Source organism: Coffea arabica, chromosome 9e (genome assembly GCF_036785885.1).
Source record: "Coffea arabica cultivar ET-39 chromosome 9e, Coffea Arabica ET-39 HiFi, whole genome shotgun sequence".
Classification (NCBI taxonomy): Eukaryota; Viridiplantae; Streptophyta; class Magnoliopsida; order Gentianales; family Rubiaceae; genus Coffea; species Coffea arabica.
The window spans coordinates 33,500,671-33,524,424 of NC_092327.1; the positions used below are offsets into that span (position 1 = coordinate 33,500,671).

General features: G+C 33.4%; 2 protein-coding genes across 10 annotated transcripts; both read right to left on the reverse strand.

The window, feature by feature from the left end:
* Nucleotides 1-1,692: 1,692 nt before the first annotated feature.
* On the reverse strand, nucleotides 1,693-9,879 carry LOC113710588 (S-adenosylmethionine carrier 1, chloroplastic/mitochondrial-like). Of its 7 annotated transcripts, none has more exons than XM_072066113.1 (13): nucleotides 9,767-9,879; nucleotides 9,452-9,501; nucleotides 8,620-8,682; nucleotides 7,506-7,592; nucleotides 7,265-7,337; nucleotides 5,794-5,884; nucleotides 5,220-5,273; nucleotides 5,053-5,148; nucleotides 4,846-4,935; nucleotides 4,354-4,405; nucleotides 2,709-2,770; nucleotides 2,526-2,606; nucleotides 1,693-2,077 (listed from the first exon to the last, which is right to left on the reverse strand). In XM_072066113.1, exons 2-13 carry the CDS (start codon nucleotides 9,480-9,482, stop codon nucleotides 1,946-1,948), a joined length of 912 nt encoding a protein of 303 aa, XP_071922214.1. In that variant the 5' UTR covers nucleotides 9,483-9,501; nucleotides 9,767-9,879; the 3' UTR covers nucleotides 1,693-1,945. The 7 variants fall into 7 exon arrangements, with proteins under 7 accessions (XP_071922214.1, XP_071922212.1, XP_071922210.1 ...); XM_072066111.1 differs by having other exon boundaries at nucleotides 8,578-8,682; nucleotides 9,837-9,878; XM_072066109.1 differs by having other exon boundaries at nucleotides 8,578-8,682; nucleotides 9,767-9,877.
* A 4,259-nt stretch (nucleotides 9,880-14,138) lies between these two features.
* Nucleotides 14,139-21,167, reverse strand: LOC113709826 (probable phospholipid-transporting ATPase 4). 3 transcript variants are annotated; one of them, XM_072065412.1, is made up of 11 exons: nucleotides 20,300-21,167; nucleotides 18,466-19,922; nucleotides 18,233-18,343; nucleotides 17,704-17,980; nucleotides 17,046-17,134; nucleotides 16,853-16,923; nucleotides 16,514-16,749; nucleotides 15,828-15,953; nucleotides 15,509-15,607; nucleotides 15,214-15,405; nucleotides 14,139-15,049 (listed from the first exon to the last, which is right to left on the reverse strand). In XM_072065412.1, the coding sequence occupies exons 1-11, from the start codon at nucleotides 20,711-20,713 to the stop codon at nucleotides 14,411-14,413; spliced, it is 3,711 nt and encodes a 1,236-aa protein (XP_071921513.1). In that variant the 5' UTR covers nucleotides 20,714-21,167; the 3' UTR covers nucleotides 14,139-14,410. The 3 variants fall into 3 exon arrangements, with proteins under 3 accessions (XP_071921513.1, XP_071921511.1, XP_071921512.1); XM_072065410.1 differs by having other exon boundaries at nucleotides 16,514-16,723; nucleotides 16,839-16,923; XM_072065411.1 differs by having other exon boundaries at nucleotides 14,740-14,955; nucleotides 16,514-16,723; nucleotides 16,839-16,923.
* Nucleotides 21,168-23,754: the final 2,587 nt, after the last annotated feature.

Sequence of the window (23,754 nt, forward strand, 5' to 3'; positions counted from 1 at the left end):
CAATTTTTCAAATCCTATAAAATTTTTTACAAAGTACTCTAAAATGTACTTTAAAAAGTAGTCCAATTTTTTTTTAATGTTTAAAAAATATTCTAAAAACTCTGTTACTCTTAAATATCCCAAAATATATTCTAAAAATATCTCAACATATACTATAAAAACTCTGCTATAATAAAATTTTTTAAAAACACCTCCAAATACAGTTAATCCAAACAGAGCAAAAGTCTTTTGTAAAGCTCTTCAATTATTGATTTTCACATAATTTTAAAAAATAACCTTAACTTCCTTTTCCAAACTTCTTTGGGCAAACGATTTTAAAACTTAATCCAAAAACATCACTTAAACCACACTTTTTGAGATATGTTTTCGTTATTCTCGATCATTTGAATATTTCATCGCCACCGCTAAATGTGTGCAAAATTTTGAACTTTTTACCATTAGTAAATTCTTTTTGCACCATTATCATTGCTGGAAAATTTTAATTACCTCCATCAGTTGTTCCTCTCTCCCTTTGTCAAATTTCCGGTCTATGACTGCTAAACAAATCAAATCCTTCAACTTGATAACTTGCAGCGACCAACAGTTCTCTCTAATCCTTTTTTGATCTCGTTTTCAACACACAATCAATTTGACAAATTAGGACCATATTTATGGCCTAATTTGCACTAATTGAATACTTTTGATCGATCTTGTGGCCTTACTCGATTAACTCACTAAATAACAACAACTCTTATGCTCTAATTTTTCGAACGAAAAACTCTAAGGTTCGCAGTGCAATTTTGATAAAAATAACAATTATAGAAGTTTCATATATCCTCATCTAGTAACATGTGACGTATATCAGTACTCACAACTCGTTAGAATATACTAATCTATGAATGGAAGACCTTAATGGCGACCAAGCATCTCGGCATAGTTCTATTAGAATCACTAATTGAGTGTCTAGGTTTATATAATTCGTAAAACGAATAAATCATAAAATTATTGGTCAAAACCTTTCTTGTGTTGGCTGGGACGTGGATGATACTCATTATATTCTCGGCCTCTTCGTACGCTGCCAATGTTTTCCTCCTCTTTAAATCTTATATCTCTCTCCCTCTGCACACTTCCATGGTGCATTTGGATTGCACCTTATTTTCACATTATTTACACACACTAACCTACTTGTATTATCAATATATTTTTCAATCAATTTTTTTATCTTACATACATCAAATCAAAAAAACACTACAGTATTTTTCTTAAAAAAAAATTATCCCAAATAATCTCCTATCCAAACACCTTTTTTTCCTGAAGTATTGTTTGGATAATTACATTTTTTCAAATAATATTTCACTTATATTATACACGTATTTTTCAATCTATCTTTTTATATTTTCAATCATTTTTGTTTATCTCATATATATCACATCACAAAAAGTGCTACAATAATTATTTCAAATAATACAACCACCAGTCTTTGGATCGGTGACCACCACCAATGCATTAAAGCTTGGTGGGATGGGAGGCAACCAATTTGCCACATTTAAAAAGTGACTCTGCTTAAAAAATCCAGACGGATGCGCTGATCCGGTGGTAGTTCAATCCTCTCCGGATTACCTTTAGATCTCTTTAGATCCTTCTCCGCCCCCTTAGTGTAGGATAATCTATCGTATCAATAACAAAAAATATTATTTCAAATAATACTCTATCTAAAAGATTCAACTAATGTTCTCTGTACTCCCTTAATATACATCGAGTTCATAAAATTATGTAAAATTTCCATAAAGAGACACAAGGCCCTCAGTTCTCTGCTACTTGATAGAAACATGGTCCAAAGGAGGCAGAACTCATATTGCACTAAAATCCACCAAATTCACCAAATTCCTACAAATCTATTACATGATGCCACGAATCTCATTTTGGAAGTAAATTTCATGAACTAATTAAACCTGATAGTATTATGTTAGTCCTGCTTCAAAGAATCTGGACTGGGGTGAATTGGGCCACTGTTAGAGAGCAGCTTTTTCGTCCTCTCAAGAACACCAAAGAATATTGAACCGCCTATCCCTATCCACAGCACCCGCGGCCCTATGCCCTGCAAGATAACAGTCAAAACAATGGTCTCACGTCATTTAAGCTGATGAGACCAGAATCATCCACTTTCCTACAAAATAGTGGTGACTATAACTAACAAGTCCAATAAATTTCCATTAGTACATCATCTTTAGTTCCAAGTGATTGAAAATTAGAGAAGCGGATTCATTCCATGACTCAAATGGTAAGGAACAAGGTTTCATTTGAGTTCGAAATGAATTCAATTTAGATAACTGGAAGGAGAAGAAGAAAGAAAATGGTATTTCCTCTATGGCTATCAACATATTAAACTAATCAGGTATAATAACAGTTCAAAAAAGTATCAATATATCCTTTTGAGTTATCAATAGAAATCCTGAAAACGTAAAAGACATAAAATTGGCTAACAATATCTAAAGTCTTTGTGAATCAAGGATAGAGGGTATATTATGTGTAACATATAGACACACCTTAAAAAGAGTGGAGGTGCCTTCTTCTCTGACAATAGTACCAACACAGTGGAGGATGCCTTCATACTGCTTTTCAGATCCCTGAAGAATTAACAAAATGGTAAACAACTGAAGGTCAAGCATGTGTATGTATTTAAGAAAGAATGAAGGATTAACGCATAAGCATCAATCATTAAAGCACACCTGAACCATCAACCTAGTCTTTATGACATCCAATGGAGTTGTTATAGCTCCAGTTATTGCACCTGTTGATTAACAAGAAAGAAATCCAAGAGATTCCCATATAAGATTGGATGTTCAGTTTCACTGATATGCATGCGGAAGAGGTGGAACCATGGTTAATCATTCTTTAATATTGAGTGAGCCACAAGAGTAGAATTCACAAATTCAAATACATTGAGAAAGGTATTAGTAAGATGACTAAAAATGAATTCACTGCTAGTCACCAAAGGATCACAATTTTGCAGTCAGATGCAGACTGCATAATACCTGGATCAGCATGGTGTGCAAATTAGGCAAGATTTCCTGTGCAGTATTGCAGCATCAGCAACTAGATTAACAAAAGGATCCTTGAGCTTTTTATTTTGGTAAAAGTATAATAAGCGTTATGCTAAAAAGGTTAATGGGGAAAGTTCTCAAGGGTTCTTATGAACGTCTCTTGTATTTCAACTATGTAACCACATGCCTCTGATGATGCACCCACCGTTCTAGAACTAGAGTTGCAGAAAAGGCAATTAGACAGTTCTGCTAGTGAAATGGAGTGCATCTGCTTTCATAAAGATGAACCTATGGACATACATGGAGTGGATTATAAAAAAAAAAAAAGGAGACCAGGAAGCAGGGATTGAAGTTGTGAAAAGCAATGGAGACCACCACATTAACAGGAGCTTGGAATCAAAGCACTCTGAGTAGAAGTAGGAATCACAACCACAAACAATAATATAGTGACCATGGAATTCGTATCGGGAAAAAAAAAATTGATCATGGTATTGTCTATTATTAATGAATTCATTTTCATTAGAAAGGTTAATCAGGAGATGTTTAAAAAGTGCAAGCAAAGACATGATAGATCTAAGACAGGAGCAGGTGCATCAACTTGCCATTTACTACAAAAGAATTAATTGTGGTTTGTACTTCACTGGTGTACAAACCATTTCAATTTGAATATGTCACATTATTTCTGCTGTCTGACTCAGTCTTTAATGTTGTGTTGCGGACAGTGTTTAAATCCAAGGGCAGTTGTCAGAATAATTCCTAAATTTTTATTTAATTTTTCAGGAAGGTATAAACATGAAATTCAGTCCCTTACTGGTAATATGAAGAGACTAATACTCATAGATGTAGAAGTTGTAGTCATCTTACTTAGACAGAATAGTTTTGTTTTAGGACAAATCTCAAGGTAACTTCAACGACATTTACCATGTTAAGTCAGCTTCGGGTACGAGACAACTAGCAGGTGCATTCCAGTTGCTATGTTTGAGCATTACAATACCTTTTCCAAGAAAGTCAATTCACCGTCTTGTCAATGTGGAAGGGATAGAACAGCATTGACCTCTCATTTCGCATTGTCTTGTCAACTCTCTTAAGCATTCATAAGCATTCAAACCTTGCTTTTGCAGTATCTTACAATTTCTTAAGCATTGATTAAACGGAAAAGCAACCGGTGACAAACATAACAAAGTCAAACTCTACAGCTAATATATGTAACCATACTAATCAGGAAAATTTCACAACCTGACCACTATTGAGCGTTGCAGAAGACTAGAAAATATTAATTGATGAAACCCTTATGCATTTCAAAAACAAAATCCTACAAGATTGTAGTTACCAGCAAAAGCACCAATCATTGCAGTTTCAGGATCATTCAGATCCCTTCTAGCCTGCAAAAAAGTTAGCAAAACAATAAATAACCATACTTCAAAAGTAGAGTGGATGCTGAGAAGCTGTAGAACAAAGGCAATAAATCTTTTATATGGTCATGACAAATTTAGTCCTTGTTAATGATCCATTATCAAAATAAGCCATAGATTTCTACTCAAGTGACACTACACAAGCCATCTTTCCAGAGATCAACCAATTACCAAAAAAAAGAAGATGGAAATATCAGGTGGCACAGTTGAACAACAATAGTGTTCATTTTTTCAAAAGATATGGGAATGTGCTCAGTTTATCTTGTTAGAGGTTGACTAGTTTGGCTATTTTATAACTTTGTGAGATGCTTCTAAGCCTGCTACATCAAAGTAGGAAATAAAATCTCATTTCCACGGGAAAATATTAGGCCTCTTTAGTAAATGAAAGAATAATTATTTGGATCTCTTACCGCTAATTTATAACCTATTCTAAGCTGCTCATAGATACAGAACTGTACAGCATCAAAAGGCAAGTCTCGCAACAGAAAGGATCCAAATCCCTGCAATAGTAAAGATAAAGGTGAAGGCAAACGTGCAGTAAAAGACTTTCAAAAGATGGAAAACCTATAGCACCTTAAACAAAGATTTAGACCCTGAAAGATAAGAGCATGGCGTACAGCATAGAGGCCTCTAAAGCCCTCCTTTGCTACAATACAGTGCACAGCATTGGGGGCAGATGAAAATTGTCCAGTCTGCATCCTTTGCTTAACAACCTAAGTAGTTATAAAAGATAAGGATTTCATACAACACCCATAAATAAAACAGAATAACCAACTTTGAATACCTCAGTTGGAACACGAACAATAGAAGATGCCACCCCACCCACAGCACCTGCTGTCTGAAAAAGCATTCAAAATCTTTAAACATTGCAAATTAAAACATGGAAGACAATTATTTCTTTTTTGTCTCAGTCAATAAGACATAGGAAAGTTTTGATTTAGCTCATTTCATCACTATAGAAATACAATTAAAGCTATTAGACAACTCCTATCAGCTATCTACACTTAGTTTTGCCCCAAATGAAAAGGTATTTAAACAATAATGAAAAAGTTTGAGCAGATATAATTAGATTTCCTGGATCAGGAAAAAAAAAATGGAGTTAGCAGAAAAGTAAAGAGACAGGAGTTAATTATGATCTTGAAGATGATTAGTTCGAATTACAAATTAGCCATCCCAATAGGAACTACAGGAGGCATTTAAATCAAAGAGTAGAATCTGCTACTGGAAGATAACTCCTTAATTTCTTCATTGTTGTATCAATGTAACAATTTGCAGTTAAATCAATTTAGAAAGAAGCAGCAACTGTAATACGCCATTAAAGAGATGGCACTTTTATATTGTATAGTTTCAAAACTAACCAAATGAGCCAAGGCGCTGAGACTTTCAGGGAAGCTCTTCAAAAGCATTTGCTTTGTGGGTTCATATACACCAACAAATATTGCTGATGCCCTGCAAAATGTTAGAAAATTTGTCAAGACTTGTCCTGCACTCTCGCTAAGAACAATGAAAAGCAGTTAAAGTTATTCCCATAAAGACTATAACTCCAAAAAGCTTCAACAAATTTCTTCATGCAAGAAGTAAAAGTACAACACAGGTATCAGAAATTATGCAGGTTTCCTTGCAGATGCAGATAATGCCACCATAAATAGATAAACAAGTTATTAAATTTTTTGTGCAACTAATGTTAGTGATTCCCATGTCAGGATTCAAGAATTCAATTTGGCTATATTAAACAGAAAGCACCACAGTTAACCATTTTCAGACTACCATAGGCAATGTTTCTTAATTATCATTAAGAACCACTTTATATATTTCTTCCTTCTAGACTCCTTCCAAGGAACCTGTGGCTCAATTTACCACTTTCTCATGCCTCTGTGGTCACATATTACTTGCAAAGGCACCTAAAGAAGGAGAAAACACAGACTCAAAAATTAAAGACAACAAAAATAACATATTAATTTTGCTTCCTCCAAACATGTAAATCATGGAGAGTAACGAAGCACATACATTATTTTCAAAATTTAGTATGTCTTATCATACCAAACCAGGTGAACAGTTTTTAATGCATGTCATAAGAGCTTCACAGTATTCAAAGAGGCAGACTGCTTAAATGATTACACATAAACACATCCAGCCTGCATGATACCTTAAGCTTACCCATTAACCTTACAAGCTTCACTAGTTTCCCTTATGTATAAGCTTCTTGTTATCTTAAAAAGACTCGAGAGATTCCAGAAGAAACCATCTACATCACTCTGCAAATGGGTTTCCTATTATCTGACTTAGTCTCATGATAAGCAATTGTATTCAAAAATACATTCCCGGAGAAGCTCATGTAGAAGTACCACAAGAAACACTTAAGATGCGCCCTTAATGTCCTGCTGTGCATAAAGCCATGACTATCTAATTTCTAAGTGGCGCCAATTCTTGAAGTGATCCAGTCAATTAAGACAACTATTTAATGGATCACAACAAAGAAGTTTTTCTTGTTTAAAGGCCAAGTTGAAGACTCTCTGATTAAGAACATGCTGCCACTGGTTTGGGCTCTTTGTCTCTCTCCAGCTACAATAGGTGTAGGTCATAATATATCTCTTAGGAAAAGAATATAAATGTCCCATCACTTCTCCCAGAACACATAGAAAACTAGTAAATCAAATTATGGCCATATCTACAGGAAGAAGTTATCTTCAATATAATTGCAGCCTCTATACCCAATCTACATAATCAAGGTTGCTCAAATCAACTTTAGACTGCATTTGTATGACATTATCATCTATCTGTTTCTCGTAGAGCACAAGAAAAACAGCAGTTGCAGTTATAAGTACTTACGGTAAGACCCCAACAAGATTTCCAGCCAATCCGGAGTAAAGACCCCTTAATATGATCTTTCCTCCACCATGAACTGCCTACCATAAAACAATGAAAAGCAAAACAGATCACCTCAGCTCACAAGAAGAAATACGTCAATGTAAAGCTTCACCAAACAACAGGTGGAACTGTCATCTGATCCTTTTTAATCAGCTACTTTTTAATCTACAAGACTACAACAAAATGTGTTAACAAAATAAACCTGCTTGAAGTCTTGTTTTGATGGTGTCAATTGGGTACAGAACAGATTCAACGACAACACCAGCTGTGGCTCCAGCTACAGCACCCTCTGCAAAACCATACGATGGAATACTGCAAAGGGTTGTAGATTGGACAAAACTACCAATATATATAAAACAACTTTTCCAATGAAAGGGTAACACATTTCTATCTAGAACATGCCAGTCATTTATACAGATAAATTGTAGTGCTATATGATAGGACTGTCAGTTACCAATATTTTAGTATGATGCCAAGCAATACAAGCAGAACTAAAAGTTCAATTTGTCGAGTTCGTGAACTTTGTTAATGCTTGTAGCATCGACCTAAAGTTAAAACATGTGGTAGTAATTCAATTATTCAAAGCAAGAACCCCAATTTTAGACATTTCCACACAGCCATCTCATCTATAAGCTTCAGTCAGACTACACTACTTTCAAATTTCATGCACTCACTTCAACATACTTTTGTTTAGAGGTCGTTTTGTTGTTCACAAACCAATATACAAGACATTTCAGTATATGTAATCTAAAACAACCATTCCCTGCGGCTTGGATTGTGAGACTAATGCATGCACTATTTTACCCCCCCAAAAAAAAGGACTTACACCATCCATTAGACAATTATCTGGTTACATGGAGACAGATAGGGCTGATAAACCCACAAAAATCATAATCCAGACCAATTAAAAGCCACTTTTATGCTATATAATATTATTGTCAAATCTCATTTCAAGCTTTCCATTGTTGAGTTGTCCTTTATATTCCCACCGAAAACTTGCTTCCCAAAACTAAAGAAAAGAATTCCATCCACAAAATTAAAGAATTGAAAAACTATATGGACATACAAAGCATGTAGCTACTTGCTATTAATAAATGAAAATAGCAACAGATTTTGTAGTAATATGTCTTTGCAACATAATGCACAAGGTGCTAGCAATTTTTGTCTGTAGATGTAAAGCTCATCGGTACAAAACTTATGTTAACCATGCTATGTTAACATTTCTTTTGACCCAACAATGATATTCAAGAATAACATAGAAAGCATAAACCTACCATATAAAAATCTTATAAAATCAAATGGATCATGTTCATTACGGAATGTAGTAGCTGCACCCTTCATCTGATGTTTAAAATTGCCAGTCTGATGTTTCAATATATCTGCAGGGAGAATAATTACAGGCTTAGATATAAAACTTTTCTCCAAGTCTCTCTTCCCACAGAAAATAAAAGGAAAACAATGCAACACTCTGAAATCCTATACATCTAATCCAGACAAAAGCTTGATACAGCTGACAAGAAAAGCTAGTTACATACTTCCAAACAGCTAGAGCAGTAACATCTGCATCACTAAATCTTCTTACTGTAGCTTGAGGCATTATAACCACATTTGAGACAACCCAAAAAAAAAAAAAAAGAAACTCTGCACCTAGGCTTCTGGAATTAGATTATTCTTCATTTCTTTCTGATATGTTGCAAATTATTCAAGTCAGCATCATTACAGTAAGATTATAAGATACGGCCTCTGTTGCATACTTAAAAGGCAGGCTTATCACTTATATCCTGCTATGGGCCTGGACATCTTAGATCTCCTCCGAAACTTAGGTCTGGTTTCAACTTTAAAAACAGCATTTCCTCTTTTCAAACTTTTGTCTGCGGAACAACATGAACTGGCTTCCTAGCATATTTAGCACGGAAAAGAAATACTTCTAGCATCTTTAACTCTTAACAGCTATGTTCCGTAGACAATTAAAATTAGATACATGTGTCACCTGAAGCAAGATTTAAGCCTAATGCGGTACATTTTAAGATAACAAAATACCTTAAACGTACAAGTTATACCATTTCACTTGGTTTATAACTTCCCTGTTAAAAGTTCTAAAGAAACTGAATCAAGAATACAATCAATCTTGCATTTAGTAGAGATTACCTGGTGAATCTGTATCTGCATTGACGGACATCTTTCAATATTCAGCTGGGCTGCAAAACACAAGTAAAAACTGATCAGAAAAATGAATAAACTGAAAAGGGTCAAAAAATCTTGAAATAAAATCAATGATCTTTTAATCTTCAGGTGATCAAAATTTTACTAACTTTCTAGTTTGCAGTGGAACCCTTTAATCCTCAGGTGATAAATGGCACTCTCAAGTTTGCACGGCAATTCTTTCCCTATTCTATCTAACATTCCATAGAAATAGAATCCGGCTCTAATTTTGGATTGCTTAATTTAACTACAATTAATTACCATTTTTAACCTCTCGCTGAAAATAGTTAGTGACGTGTATTAGAGAGAGACCGATGGAGTCGGAGAACACCTGCAAATTAATGAGCAGAGAAGACAGATTACTTCAGAAATGGCGTTAAGTACTTTGAGGCCCTCAAAGTTTGGTGCAATTTGTAATTTCCTCTGTAATGTTTGTTTTTAGGGATAATTTCAGAAACCTCCCCGAGGTTTTTAGGAATAATTTCAGAAACCTCTGAGTTTCAAAAATTACAATAACATTCATTGAGATTAATTATATTGTAACATTTAGCACCAATCAATAATTAAAAAGTGATATTAAAATAGCGAAAATAATATGATTCTATTCTTGCCCCTCATCTACTACATCATTTAATTAATTTAATACCAACCCACACATTAAAGAGAAATACTAAAATTTGATGTTTATCATTAAGGATCAAATCACATATAACATCAAAAAATAGTATATCATTTTATATTTTTCACTTAATATAAGATCCAAATTACTCTTTTTAATTACATACCAATTGTTAAATATGATCAATAATAAATAATAAAAAATTTGCAACTAAAATATTATAGAGAACAAACTTTAACATCATAAATATTCTTGTCAACATATTAAAGTTAGTTGCTGATATTTTTATGGTATTAAAACTTGCACTTTATAATATTTTGGTTACAAATTTTTTTTTTTCATTATTTGTTGTTAATCATGTATGATAATGGATTTATAACTGAAATGTGCAATTGAGATCTTACAATAAGTAAAATATATAAAATGATGCACTATTTTTGATACTATATGTGATTTAATTACTGATGATAAACAACAAATTCTAATATTTTCTTTAGTATTTGGGCAAATATTAGATTAATCAAACAATTTAGTAAATGAGCGATAATGGGGAAATCATATTATCTTCTCTGTTCTAATATCACTTTTTAATTGTTGATTGGACCTAAATATTCTAGGGGGATAATTTCAGAAACCTCCGTTGAGGTTTTTTACAATTTCATTTAGCTCCCTCGAGGTTTTAAAAATTATACATACCTCACTCGTCATTTAAAATGACAATACTACCCTTAAATATTTTAATGAAATTCCCTTGTTTGGTATGCTTATATTTACAATGACTTTTAAAAATTATTTTTTCATTCTTTTTCATTCTTATTCATTTTTTAAAAAATTTTTTCCAATAAAACTATAGAATTAACACTACTATTACTTCTAGTTTCTATTGTAACCAAATGTCAAACTAGTAAATTTTTTTATCAGTTAACTTTCTATGCAATCCAATGTTTTTGTTGATCTTTGTTTTCTATTTTTTGGCATTAAAATTAATAACACATCAAAAAGAAATAACCCAAAATCAGTACTAAATTATGATAATCTCACTGCTCAAAAAATTTATAAATTCTAAATGAATCATTTTCTTTTCTATCTTATAAATCTAAATCCATAATAAAATACCATCAAAAGTATCATATCATAGTGATAAAATTATTATTATTACTATTATTATAGTTGTTTATCAAATAGAAGTTATGAACATGAAAATTTTGGTATCTTTTCCTTATAATTATACAAGATAATCTTATAATTGTATGAAAAAGTAAATTAAAACTCATTACACAGGGGCATTTTTGGGTATTCACTTAAAATTTGACCAAGTCAATATTATTTTAAGGTTTTGTTACTAAAACTATCAAATCAAGGGAGGTAAGTGTAATTTTTCAAATTTTAAGGGACCTCAGTGAAATTGTTAGAAACCTCAAGGGAGGTTTCTGAAATTATCCCTATTATAAGATAGTAAACCTCAAGGAAGATTAATGTAATTTTTAAAATTTGGAGGGAGATCAGTGAAAATAGTCAAAAACCTTTCAGAAACCTGAGGAGAAGTTTCTGAAATTATCCCATGTTTAAATCCATCTCAAACTTTGTAACTTTTTGCCATGTTCTTTGCCCATGAAAACAAAACGGGTAAGATAAAATTACCATTGATCCTACTTTCTTTCCTTGCTTTTCCTTCATTAACAAATTATGTTTGGATATACATTTTAATGAAGTTAAAAAATGTTGGCACACAAAAATCACGTGCATAGCGAAAGCAATTTTATCACATATAAAAATATATTGGAAAAGGAGGAGAACAAATACTCAATAATTTATTTAATTCAAAACTCAACAATAACAAATATCAAGTCTCAATTATAAATATCAATAACCTTTAGCCCACAACAACTCACAAATCTCAATTATGAGACTTTTTCTCAAATCTATCTTTCAAGACTCAAGTCAACTCTTCAATTAATAACCTACTAGACTGGTAGTATTTATAGATTCTAAAATTTCATAAAACAAATATAATTGTAAACCAAAACTTACTTGAAAACTGATTTGAAATTTCCTAATTTAATATGAAAACTAGACAAACAACACACCAAAACAATTAACTAAATGGATTGCAAAACTAAATACAGTTTGGTTTAATTTCTTTCATTGTCTCTCTTAAACCAAACTCTTCATTGTCATCTCCAATGCTATCACGAGTTTGACTCTCCATGAAAAACTCGATTGCGATAGACACAACATTCAATCTCAACTTATGATTGGTTTTCAATTTCATTTTTACACGTAGTAGTGGATGAATCTTATACTTCTTGAGTAATTTCTTCGATTGATCACTCTTGTCAAAAAATTCAAACATATCCACCTATTCTTCATCTAATACTCCATAATTCAATTCATCCATGTCACTAATAAAATCTCCCAAAACCAAAAAAATCATAATTTTTTTCACCAAGATTTTTAACCTCACCATATTTTTGTGTTGATTGATTCACATTGACAACTGCATCAACCTTGATAGTGTCACAATTTTCAACTAAATCATCCACTTCATAATTGATATCAACCAATTCCATCACATGATTTTTCTCTTCAAAAAATTTATCAATCTCAACAAAATTAACAATTTCTACATTGTCACGATCTTTAATCACCTCTTTACTTTGACCAATGATTTCACTTTCTTTCTCAACTAACTTGTAAAATTTTTTCTTGAGTCACAAATTCTTTATTTTCATGTGCACCCACAATTTCTTCTTTATTTGCCTCATCAAAAACTTCTTTTTCTTCTTTTTCCATCACAAATTTCTTCTTCATCAATCATCCCAAACAAAATATGCAAATTATAATTTTCAACCATAACAAAAATTTCAAAAGTCTCTTTATCATCAACAAACACATCATCTTTAAATTAACTTTGCGTTCCAAACCAATTTTTGACTTAGAATTATATTCATATGAAAATTCTATCATCAAAATATAAAAGAGATCTAACCAAAACCACTAAGCCAATTGATTAGAGATGATAAGCCTTTTATAATACTTTTCAACCATTGATTTTCGCATTATTTTGAAAAATAATCTGACCTTCCTTCTCTTAATTTCTTTTGATTGATCTTAAGAAATTCACCCAAACCACACTTTTTAAGATATTTGTGCATTATTCTTGACCATTCAGATTTTTCTTTATCACCACTAAATGTGCGTAAAACTTTAAATTTTTCATCACTTACAAATTCTCTATCCATGACAACTCAAAATAATTTACTTATCTTGACAAATATTTTTTTTCTTCCCTTCTTGAATTTCTTGACTTCCCTGGCTTCAGATTTGATCAAATTTTATTGTGACAAACTGACAATCAACAATCTGACACGATCTTTTTTGTTTTGATCACTGCATAACATCAATAATCATGACAGAATCCTTCTTTTTAGACCTTTGTCCAATTAGGGTCTTTTTTCTAATTCCAATCAATGAACTAGTACTTCAAAACCAACTCTTGTGATTCAATTTTTTAATATACGTATAACAACCTTTATACCTTTTTATGGTATAGGTTTCTCTATCAAAAAATTTTGCACCTTTCCAACCACCAAAGACACCCCAAAATCAAACTCTTGAATCTAGAACTCTGATACCACTTGTTGGCACAAAAAATCACGTGTATAGCGGAAGCAATTTTGACACATATAAAAATATGTGGGAAGAGAAGGAGAACAAATAGTCAATAATTTATTTAATTCAAAACTCAACAAAAACAAATATCAAGTCATAGCCTTTCACTAATGACAACTTACAAATTCAATTATGAGACTCTCTCAAATCTATCTTTAAAGACTCAATTCAACCTAACTCTACTCTTTAATTAATAACCTACTAAACTAGTAATATTTATAAACTCTAAAACTTCCTAAAACAAATACAAATGTAAATCAAAACCTAACTGGAAACTGATTGAGATTCCCTAATCTAATATGGAAACTAGACAAACAACACACCAAACAATAGACTAAAAGATTAGGTAATACAGTTCGGTTTAATTTCCTTCCAAAAAGAACCAGAAATCACAGCCAAGACAAGTTAAGTTCGCAAGAAATGCAGATTAGGGGACTTCACCTGCATAACTCTAAGCCTTGCTAAAGCTGCTAGCCATGCTTTATTTTCTAACTTGCTAAATAATTACAATATACTTCGATGATAATGAGGAAGTTATACACTTAATAATCATTTAGTCACTTGACTGGTTCCAGCTGATTGTTAAACTAGCTATTTGTGACAAATTCGTATATTCATTTTTTCGTTCGGCGCAATCTTTCCTTCAAGTGACGAATTTTTGCATCAACTCTTGCAGAAAATCCAATTTGAGTCCTCTTCCTGGAGTTCTGCTGCTCCCTCAACCACATTGGTTTGTTGCTTACATCCGTTCTACCGTACTTGATCTCTTGGATCACTTGATCATCCATGGGGTAGAATGATCTTTGGATTATACTGAAAATGAAGTATGGAAGGAGTGTAACAACTACTACAAGAAATGTTACAATCCAATACATTGGTGCAGTCCCAATGGCCTCAATAAGGATGTGAAAACCACCTTGAGAATGCTCAGGAGGAAGCATACCATACAAGACTAAGAAGATATACCAGCACAAGATGCTTCCCCAGATCAGAACATGGGTAATCCAAGTGAAGTGTGTGACTATGAGTGCAATCTGGCAGTTTACTGTCCAGATTACACATGTATACATGATGGTACCGATGTGTGCTAGATCTGCCACCTTTCCATCTTGTCTGAGTGCAGCTGGAGAAAATATGTATATGGTGACTGTGAAGATAGCTACAGAAGAAAGAGTGGCATTCAATATCCAGCCAAAGATACGTTTCCAGCTGAAACATATGTTTCTTTGTCCCTGTTGATAAAGTGCTGGAAACTATTCCAGTGACGGTAAAATGGTTAATCAAGTTAAAATCTTGCAAGAAGATTAGCTTTTTCAGGGGACAGTAGGGATGGGGACGCGTGAGAATTGCATGTTTATCTGAGGTTTCAAACAATGAAGGCTAGTGTTATGAAATCGTAGAACTTGTTTCTTCTCACCTGCAGACAGACATCAGCTGAAACATCCTGCTCTAGAACACCTAGTGCAATCACAGGCAAAGATGTCAACAGAACATTGAATAGGACCATATACCAATCGTCATACAGATCATCACCGGAGAAATTGCTGTAAATTTCATTGTAGAATAATGTCAAGCCAAATGCAACATTTTTGTACATGAAGTAGAGAATCTGCAGCAGAACAAAATTTGTGTCAGTGAACCTTAATAAAGTCGATTATCTTTCTTTTCTGGGCACTTGCATACACGCAACACAAGATAGGATGGAGTATTACCATCTTGGAGATTCTCTTGTAACACCAATGCCCATGAACTATTAGTAAACGTTCCAAGAAATAGAACTGAGGCAAAGAAAAGTCACTTGCCATGACCGCCTGCATGTTGCATTGACACAAGGTTTCAGAAACTCATTCCATATTAGTTAGTAATTGATAAACAAGTAGCAAGTAGCTGTCATCCATTCTTGTAGATAAAATGCTGTTTTTCAATGTGGAATCCCTCAGTTAATTGCTGTGTATGCTTGGATTCAATTTATCAAACCTTATTCGCGAAATTAATAGTAATGAAAAAAAAAGAAGCCAGCCAAATATTTACCTGCATTCCTTCCATGCCACTGATTCCGACTCCAATATCAGCTTCTTGAATCATACCAACATCATTTGCTCCATCTCCAATTGCTAAGGTTGTCTTACCTGTGTATTCTTTTACAAGGCGAGCGATCTGAAGTGCCACAACATGGCAAGGTATAAAACAAACATGTATGTCCATAAAAGCTTGTATTAGGCATGATTAGTAGGCAAACAAAGTTATTAGTAGACTTGTGAAAGAGATTTACAGATGTCACGTCTAATAAGTGTGCTTATATTTCATTGAAACGTTTTATATTTTATCATGCATTAAAAAAAGGTTATAGCAGTCAGAATATTCATAAAAGAAAATGCAATAGAGTGAAGCAACTTTAAGAAGGGACAAAGAGAAACCTAGCTTGAAAAATGCCGTGCAAAAGACAGAAGGTACATGCTGGAAGAAAATTCTAAGACCTATGTTTACAAAGTCGGCTACATATGTCCCAATTGATTAATTCGCTTAACCTCTACATTCAATTAGATGTTCCGCATGTCAATTTCACTAACAGCATAAAATTTCAGTTCAATGGAGATATTTAGTTACTCCTAGACATTTCTTGGGGAAGTAATGGCCACAGATCTTGGAGACTGACAGGAGAAAAAGAGACAGCACTCAAAGAAGGTGTAAAGGAAGAAGAACAGGACAGATTCTACCAAAGCTTTTTGCTTGGGAGAAACACGGCAGCATATCACTGAATCACACATTACTGCTAACTGTAAGAACTGGTTGCTGATCTCACTTCTTAGAGCAACTTCCATGGCTTTTCCATCCACTATCAAAGCAGAAGGGACATCCTTCTTGTTGCCTTTAACAATTTCCTGATATGAATTCCTGATTTGGGATAAAATGTCTTCTTCCACAGCCTGAAAAGCTAGACATAGACAAACAACTTAATTCCAGTGAATTATTTATGTTCATGCTGTTGATCATCTCTAGCAGATATTATCTATCATGGAAGTTAAAGAAAATTGTTTTCACCTTTAACTGATGACTGGATTCAGCTTCTTTGCTCAAAACCAAATGGAATTGTTTCATGTCATGGCGAAGTAAACTGCAAGCAAATCTGCCAAATTACACCTTACAAGTTAGTATGGAAACTAAGAACTACAATGACATGATACCAACGTATGTCATAGCATTACTACAGTCGCATCAGCTAGAAGGATGGAGTGATCACAGTCTTACCCAATATTCATTGCCGTTTCTCTTTTATCACCAGTTAGCAGCCAGATTTTCAGCCCAGCTTGTGCAAGTTTATCAATGCACTCAGGAACCTGTTATCAAATCTCAGAGATATATTATGTTGATTTTTGAGTATCTAAACACTGGCAGGAATATACCAATACCATGTCAAGCAGTGAAGTCCAAGGATAGCTGATCTTAAAATTGTACTTGTATCTACAAAGTTAATAATACTAGTTCCAATCTCCTTCATGTTATCCACCAAAAGATTCTGAAAGTATAAAATTGACTCCGTGTGAAATGTTGCCAGAAAAAAGCATGTTGATTTAAAAATTTGTGTACTAGTTAAGACTATGAAGAGAAAATATTCCAATATAAGGCCAATATGGGGAGTTAGATACTCAAAACAATTGTCAATCACAATACCCAAATTCCTATGTCACTTATTCAAATCCTGAGGGAAAAGAAATGGACTTGATCGCGTTCACTTAGCAAAATCTGGCATTTAAGTTGAAAACCTGCATATTTCATGTAATTTAAATCCCATTTCATGTAATTTAGGAAACGTAACTGATAAATTGCACATGCTGAATTCCTATAACGCTGAATAAAGGGGAATACAGAAAAGGAACGACAGAGAAAGGTAGGAAGTGAGCTTTACCCCCTTCTGTAGCTTATCCTCAACTGCTACTGCCCCCAGCAGAAACAAATATTTTTCAATCATTTCAGAGGCATGCTCAAGTAGCTCTTCTCTTTCAGTACCTACTGTTGCCTTGGCTTTTGTAAACAATGTATTCCAACTCTCATATTCTACCACTTCAATCTTCTTGTATGCAAACAACATTGTGCGTAGACCATCTTCTGCATAATTTGATAGATGAGCCGTTGTAGCCTGCTGATATATCCTACCATTGTCTGCTAGTCTGTCAAAGATGATACTGACAACCACAGAAAGCAGCTCAATTAGATGATAGAAACCCTGCAAGTCTATGATTGGATTACATAAAAAAAATTTACATCTAAGACACTGCAGTAACTGTCGGACCTCATCCAAAATGCAGAAGGATATATTTAGTGGACTAAGCAGAAAGTTCACAATGACATGATTACCAACTTAACTATCTCCAGAAAAAACTAATTCTAGTGGCATAGATTTCTTGGCCTTAATTGCTTTTCAAGCCAACACTTACTTGTCAGCTCCTTTGCAAAATAGAAAGATCTCCCCAGCCTCGTTGCTTACTATCACAGACATTCTTTTCCTTGCACTGTTGAACTCTAAAAGATTCAAAAGCTTGTACTCCCTAAGAGTTTCATATACATGTTGTTAAGAAGAATCAGACGTTGCAAAATAAGTAACATTGTCAATAAAAGACAAATATGAATGGAAAAGATTAGACAAAATTAATGTCAGGCATAATTTCACCTCTTTACTTCAATTCCTGAAGAAGGTTCGAGCTCTTGAAGAAACATCACAGACTGAGTTCTTTGACAGAACTTAAATCCAAACTCTTGCGCTGCTATTAGAAATGTAACTTCTTCAGGGGACTCTGCTTCATACTTCAGTCTCTTGCTGTTACCATCTTCAACCGGAATGCCTGTATGGCACAGAGCCATAACTCTGAAAAACATTATCATGTCATGTACATTTGACCCGTGGATCCACATTTTGTCCATAAGGCGATCATCTCTGAAATTGAAACCCTTAATATTAGGTTCTTTCCCTGATGCAGGAATTCTTCTATGTTCAATATCTGAATTCTCTATGGCATGATCACAACCTAAAACAGCTTGCTTTGCATCAGCTTCAGCTACAGAGTACTCAAACATCTCAATGCTTTCCCCTGTGGAATCTGATCCATCTATGCTGATCCTATACCTTTCTACATCAACATTCATTCTTCTGGAAGCTGCAAGATCAACTTCATTTATTTCACCACCATAAGATATTCCTTCTATGGAACACTTCCTAAATTCCATTTGATTACAAGTCAAGGTTCCTGTTTTGTCTGAGAGGATCATCTCAACCTGTCCAAGTTCCTCATTTATATTTGATGTTCGGGCTTCCACTGCCTTACCTGATAATTCATCATACATCCTCATATCCTTATTGATAAGCATGGCTTGTAGAACTTTGACAACTTCAATTGAGACATACAGTGATATGGGAATCAGGTAACCATACAAAATGAGGGACCTTACAAATTGCAAGAAAAACGACGTGACAGGCTTTGATGGATTGAGTGGTGAATCAGCATTTTCTTGCAAGCGAAGGTACCACCACATAGCTGCTTCAGATTTTAAGACCAATGCAGAGCCAATTGAGTTTACTACTGATATCATAACCAATAACAGAAAAAGAACATATATAAGATAGTCTAGCCTTCTCTCTACGCGGCTCCTTTTCGATGGTGATCTGGTGGAATTTCTCACTGCTTTTGCATCTGGTCCACTAAATATCACTACTCCATACACGTATTCTGTATTCCGAAGTTTTGAGTCTCTTAATAGAATTTGGGTTGGGGACAGGGGATATGTTCCATTATTAAACTCCAAATTTCCTACAAAACTGTAGAGGTTTGGATTTGGATCCTCACAATGTATCGTGGCTTGGAACTTTGTATATTCCACATCATCATCCAGACTAAGTGTTGCTTCTAAGCTTCTTTTCAGTTTCAGATTGGTTTCTCCATCAAGGTTCATGGTCTCAACATAGCAAACACCATCCTCATAGCTAGAAGACAACAAGAGGAGATCACTTGGAAAGTTTTCGTTCTTGTTTACTTTCACAACATCCCCCACAGAAAGTTCTTTCCAGGTCTTTTCAACAAAAGAACCATTCCTTGAGTGAACCTTCACTTTCCGGGAGTTCACATCCATGTCCTGGAAATTTGATTTAAGGCAGTATGAAGACATGCATCCAACTTCAAGAAAATACTACTCAGCAAAGCTTTATGAAATGCAGATTAGAGATCTTGGTTTCTAAGGGAATAAGAAGATGCTTCTTTAATTGCTTTTAACAAGAAAAACAATATCGGATAAACATTTGGCAATTAGGTAACAAATGTTCAACTAGTTCACTCACTTCTTAAAAAGTAGGCCATGAAATTGATTAAAAGAAAGCAATTCCGATGAAGCACGAAGACAGAAGTGAAACGTGTCAAACTTTTAGGATATTTTGAGCAAGTAAAGTGGAAAAAACAGAAAGCAAATTATGGTTGCATAATTAAAAGAATCCAAAAAGATGCAAGAGTAGCTACCTGCAAAAATCTACTCCAATCTTCTATAGCTTCTTTGAGCATACTGATTCCCACAACGAAGACAAGGGGTGTAATCATACTTGCAGGACTAAAAGGAGCCAACTTGGGAATAGATAATGCTGCTCCTAACAGAAAATACAGATTGGCAACCCTGCGAAATTGCTCGAAAAGTGCTCTAGGAAGGAATGTCATGAAATTGTACTTAGTAGTCGACACGTAATTGCTGGGATACTTTTGTGGCTTGATCTTATGCAGCTCAGGCTGATTACAGAACACCACTCGCGAAAACCCCGGCTGCCCAAGAAGCTGTTGATTTGGTGCATCATTATCTGTAGTGCGAGGATTCAAACACGAAAACGTATACAGTTTGCTCCATTTTATCCTCTGCTTCCTCTTCCCTGATGCCTTCACCATCTTCTTCAGTGCCTAACTGTCAAGCTTTCCCCGTTTCTCACCACTCCTTCACAGCCCTTTACATCTTTTATACTAAAACATGCGATCAGACAAAATTCTGTAATATTTATTCACTCAACAATAACAACATAAGTGCTCCCCGTTTCATTTGTTGCCTGTAGATGGTTTTAACTGAAAACATGAATATTCTCACTCGAGCTTTTTGTTTTAGTTGGGGACCTCAATCGCCACTCTCAAAGATTCATAGAACTACTCAAACTGAAATTTTCTCCTACATATGTTTTTCTTTCTTGTATGCATGCTTGATAAATTTGATGTGTCTAAGTAGTTGGCTGGCCGTTCACCATCTGCAATTCCCAAGTGAAACAAGAAAATTTAATTAAACAAAGAATTTCTTGAATCAGTGCAGGCCTTTCTTGTTTGCCTAAAATGTGTTCCATCTTTTAAAAATCGAACACCATTGACAAGTCCAAAGTTTCACAAGGTATTACTATAATTTAAGTGCTCCAACTGAACTAAAATTTTACGAAAATTAGTAGTCAATGGATTAATCAGACGTCACTAACAAATGAGGTAAAGGCTGTCGTCACTGCTTAAATATAATTGGATACGTCTACATTCACTCGCCCAACCGCGTTTCTTGGAAACTCCACGCCTGATTTGAGCAAATGGGAATTTTAATCTGTTGAAACTTGGAAGTTAATTAGTTGTCCTCTGGATTCGAGGACAGAGATGAGTTGCCTTTAGTGCAAATGGCAGATTACGGAGCATAGAGTCAACTAGACCATTTGTTTGATGATTACTAGGTCTAGTTCCATCTTTCTTTGTATCTTCTTGGGTTTATGCATATCTTTTTTTTTCTTGGAAATTATTTGGAAATTCAATCAATTAGATAAAATTTATTGAAGCATTTTTTTGGATGTGATATAAGTCGTATAAAAAGGGTAAGAAATACGAAATGTGTTTAAGTGTTAATTGAAAATATATTTTTCTAACAATAAATGTTATTTGAAGAACTTACGATGCTTTAGGAAAACAAATATATTTTACTTAATATTAATATGAGACGATAAATAGACTGTTGTACATATTCGTGTATTGACTTGTTCGAGTTTGAGTCTTGCACCCGTTAAAGTGCATGCGATTTGTTAGAATCACTACAAATCACTTACCTCTGTTTGATACTACATAGGAATGGTCCAGAATGGAAAGTTCTTTCCACTTAAGATTTTTTTTTTCTTGTCAGAATGGGCAAAAAATTATTTATCATTCTATACTTAGGTAACCGAAATCAGAATGAAATGTATATTTCTTTTCCAATGCTTGGTATAATCTTATTGAGAAGGCAAAATGGAATGAAAAATTTAGTATGTTGATTTCATTGTCCTAAATATGACATAAAACACATAATTAAGCAGGAATTAGGATGGAAAATAATATTTGGTTAGGGGAAATGTAAAAGGAGTAAATAGAGTTGGGCAATTGTCTGACAAATCAAAATTACAACTACTCAAGCCTAATCTGCTATATGTGCAATGTGAAACAAGTTTAAATGATACAAACTCAATAAAGTGTAATGCCACGAATATTTTGAAGTAAAAGTAACAAAAAAAATATGCCAAACTTTCTTTCAATAGACCAAAAATAATAAATAAAATGATATGTAACTAAAATTTCCTTTTGTTGGAAATTTTCAAAATTTTTATTTAGTGATTCTAGGATGTACATACATGTATTGTATTATGAATCAAATGATTTTAAGATGTACATATATTGTGATAAATGTATATTTATTCATGAATATATTCATGTATGTGGGGATCCTTGAATGTAAGGATAGATTCATATATTTGATCATAGAATTATGTGATGCATGAATTTAAGTACATGAATTTGTACACAATACCTTGAATATATTCATACAAGTATTTATTATGTTCATTTGTTTCTTAAACAATTTCTCCTATATAAAGAGATTAAGTAGAGAGTGCTTTACTGCAAAAAAAAAAAAAAATCACTTTCTTACTATTTTGAATTCTCTCAAAAGCACTTCTTAGTTCAAAAGGGTTTGTCTTATTTTGTGCAAGAGTTTAAGACAAACAAATTTCATGTTATCTAAAAGGATATTTGTCCAAATTTATTGCACGTTATACAGGATAAATAAAGTTTAAAGAAAAGTGATATACAATCACGATTTGAAACCAATTCTTGTTTACTTTGTCTGCCAATTCATTGTAATACCATCAACGCCTTTCAATAAACAAAAGGTACTCATGAAGTACTTGATTTTGGAAATTAAAAATGATAAAATAATAGACCAAAAATAATAAATAAAATGATATGTAACTAAAATTTCCTTTTGTTGGAAATTTTCAAAATTTTTATTTAGTGATTCTAGGATGTACATACATGTATTGTATTATGAATCAAATGATTTTAAGATGTACATATATTGTGATAAATGTATATTTATTCATGAATATATTCATGTATGTGGGGATCCTTGAATGTAAGGATAGATTCATATATTTGATCATAGAATTATGTGATGCATGAATTTAAATACATGAATTTGTACACAATACCTTGAATATATTCATACAAGTATTTATTATGTTCAGTTGTTTCTTAAACAATTTCTCCTATATAAAGAGGTTAAGTAGAGAGTGCTTTACTGCAAAAAAAAAAAAATCACTTTCTTACTATTTTGAATTCTCTCAAAAGCACTTCTTAGTTCAAAAGGGTTTGTCTTATTTTGTGCAAGAGTTTAAGACAAACAAATTTCATGTTATCTAAAAGGATATTTGTCCAAATTTATTGCACGTTATACAGGATAAATAAAGTTTAAAGAAAAGTGATATACAATCACGATTTGAAACCAATTCTTGTTTACTTTGTCTGCCAATTCATTGTAATACCATCAACGCCTTTCAATAAACAAAAGGTACTCATGAAGTACTTGATTTTGGAAATTAAAAATGATAAAATAATAGACCAAAAATAATAAATAAAATGATATGTAACTAAAATTTCCTTTTGTT